The following is a 2,602-nucleotide window of genomic DNA, read 5'->3' as shown; positions in this document are numbered from 1 at the left end:
ACATTATGGAGCAAAATCTGCTTTATTCACAGTTTACTGATTTAAATATTAATCTTCTCCAAAAAATACTTTCACAGCAACATCTGATGTTTTTGGCAAGTATTTGGGCACTACAGCTTAGCCAAGTTGTCACATAATATTAACCATCACAAACTCCTTTTCCCATTTTTAATTTTTGTTTTGCTTTCTTGTTGTTGAATTATAAGATTTCTTTATGTATTCTGGATATTAACCCCTTATCAGACATATTATTTGCAAATATTCCATAGGTTGCCTGTTCATTTTGTCGATTGTGTCCTTAGACACACAGGAGTTTTTCATTTTGAAGTAGTCTATATCTCTATTTCCCTTTTCTACTTTAGATTTAAATAGTCATTTTGCCCTGGACCAGAATTTGTAGCTCAGCCACGTAAAATGTAGAGAGAAAGCAAAATCCATCATGTGGTTTACCTCATGAAAGGGTATCTCCAAGGTTTGGAGACGAAGGTCAACCTTGTGGTAGGTATCCAGGCAGGGCAAAAAGAAGAAGAGGCCTGGAAGAGGGGGCAGGGGAAGTGACAGGTGAATGGCTAGCATGGAGACTGTTCGAGGTTCACCTTTTTTGAGTCGAGTTGCAGGTTGCATTGCTTTTTTTAGCCTCCAGCTACACACAGGCCACAGGCTGAGACCACCACGACCACCACCGCACCACCCCTAGTATGTTAGTTGTTGCTAAGGTTACTATATAATTTGTCATTCAACCTGGGACACTTTTGAGGGTGAGAGGAGAGCACGGTTAGAACTTACTTCAGGACAACAGGCATACTCAGATTATCCGCAGCAAAATGGGCTGTGTGGTCACCATGGTGATGGTGCTAATTCCTCCATATTTTGAGTTAAATGTCTGCCTCCTTGACTAGATTCAAACTCCCTAATAAGAGTGTCTCATGCACTGTTGTTAGCTTTAGTGCCCGACTTAGTGCCTTTTAGGTGCTTTGTAAAATTAGTTTTGAATCCATGCATGTACCAAAATGAGTCAGCAACCTCCATGTGATAATTCTTAAAAGGTGAGCCCCAGAGGTAATTGGAATAGCAATATCCTGATACCAGCCTTCTGGTTGGTTAGTTATTTCTTATCCACCCAATGTAATCTACGGGATTGATGTGCAAAATTTTTAGATTGATTCGTTGAGATTTTTCTGTGATTCCATTGGACACCGTGGGCTGCTGCAAGAGCAGAGCTTTGTTGGAATCGGCAGCACCTCGGAGAGCCCGGGATCTCTCTGAGGAGCAACCTAGCTAGTCCTTTCCAGCCCAAATTGAAAAGGACGCCAAAAACTCAAACCAGAACAAGCCAGTCTCTGTCCTGGACCTATAAGGTCTGGCTCTACTTTTGTGCAGACTCATCTGTTGATTATAAATCTTCTAACTCTGGTTTGTATCTTCTTGTCCGGTCTCTCTTCTCTATCTGTTTCTGCAGACCTGGCTGGCAACTTGGACCCTTTCCAATATATATGTGGTGGGACTTTGCTCCTTTTCATGCCTTCCTGGCTAGCTTAGATTTCCAAACCCCAGCTGCCCAGCTTCTTAGACTGACCATACTTCTATCTGTGCCCATTATCAGCTTGGACCTCTGGACATCAACTTCACTAGATTTTAAGGTCCTAGAGATGGAAAACCACGTCTTGTTCATCCATCTTCATTTCCCTGGTAGTGATGCAGTACCTGAAACACCAAGATGTGCTCAATCTATGTGTTTTAAATTCTGCCAACTAAAGGGAAATTTGTTACTTGGATGCTGCACTTTGCCTGTCTCCCATAGTTTGGTCTGACCCCCTAGACTCTGAACAAGCCCAGCTATGCTCTGAGAATTCACAAGACTCTGACCGTATACACATTCTACAAAAACGAGTGCCTGGCCATGGGCCCTAAGCCTACTCGCTACTTCGGCCATCCTGGCTCTGGCATTTGGCTCTCTGCACCCATTCTCTCTCTTGGTCACTATGCCCTGGTGGTAATACTCTCTGAAGAATTTCTTAATAACTGTGTTACAAATAATAGAAAAATAAGGTATCATGAATCAAGTAACTTCATGTAATCAGAGGTTCATATTAAAATATGCATGGATTGAAGAAATTGGCAAGTCTATAGGGAGTTTAAAAAAGATGTTTCTTACCAGGGCCTTTGGCTCTTCCAGGAAGCAAATGTCCCAGTCGAAATATAATTACTCTCTCATACTCCTGTACAACCTAGAAGAAAATGTAATACTTTGAATCACTCCAAGAAAGAAAGTCTTCAAAAAGGCTTTTGAACAGGAATGATCCTAGGTATTAGAAAGCTTTTCTTTTGAGAATCAAGAAAAAACTTAATATTTAGGTTTACAAAGTCTACATTTAATAAGTGTAGAATTTCAGAAATCAGTGAAAAAGTATATTGGCCATGTTAATTTTTGAGCCCATAGACAGAATTTTGATTACAGAGTCATGATTACCTAAAAAAGAATGCTTCCACTGTGTCCAGCATTTCCTGCATCAAAGACATCACACTTGTTTACTATAAGATAGTCAATCTTGTATTTTTCTGTGACTTCTGCACTATTAGCTTTTACATGTATTAATTGTTA

The 2,602-nt window shown here is 40.4% G+C and overlaps 1 protein-coding gene across 2 annotated transcripts in view; it reads right to left on the bottom strand.

Annotated features, from left to right (window-relative positions):
- NPHS2 (NPHS2, podocin) overlaps nucleotides 1-2,602 on the bottom strand; it is a 19,389-nt gene that overhangs the window by 8,422 nt on the left and 8,365 nt on the right. For both annotated transcript variants that reach the window (XM_011361223.2, XM_011361224.2), the window contains exon 4: nucleotides 451-533. In XM_011361223.2, coding sequence (XP_011359525.1) covers nucleotides 451-533 — 83 coding nt within the window. The remainder of the gene's footprint in view (nucleotides 1-450; nucleotides 534-2,602) is intronic.

The sequence above is a fragment of the Pteropus vampyrus genome, unplaced genomic scaffold (assembly GCF_000151845.1).
Source record: "Pteropus vampyrus isolate Shadow unplaced genomic scaffold, Pvam_2.0 Scaffold65, whole genome shotgun sequence".
In the NCBI taxonomy this organism is placed as follows: domain Eukaryota; kingdom Metazoa; phylum Chordata; class Mammalia; order Chiroptera; family Pteropodidae; genus Pteropus; species Pteropus vampyrus.
This window is presented reverse-complemented; position numbering and strand designations above follow the sequence as displayed.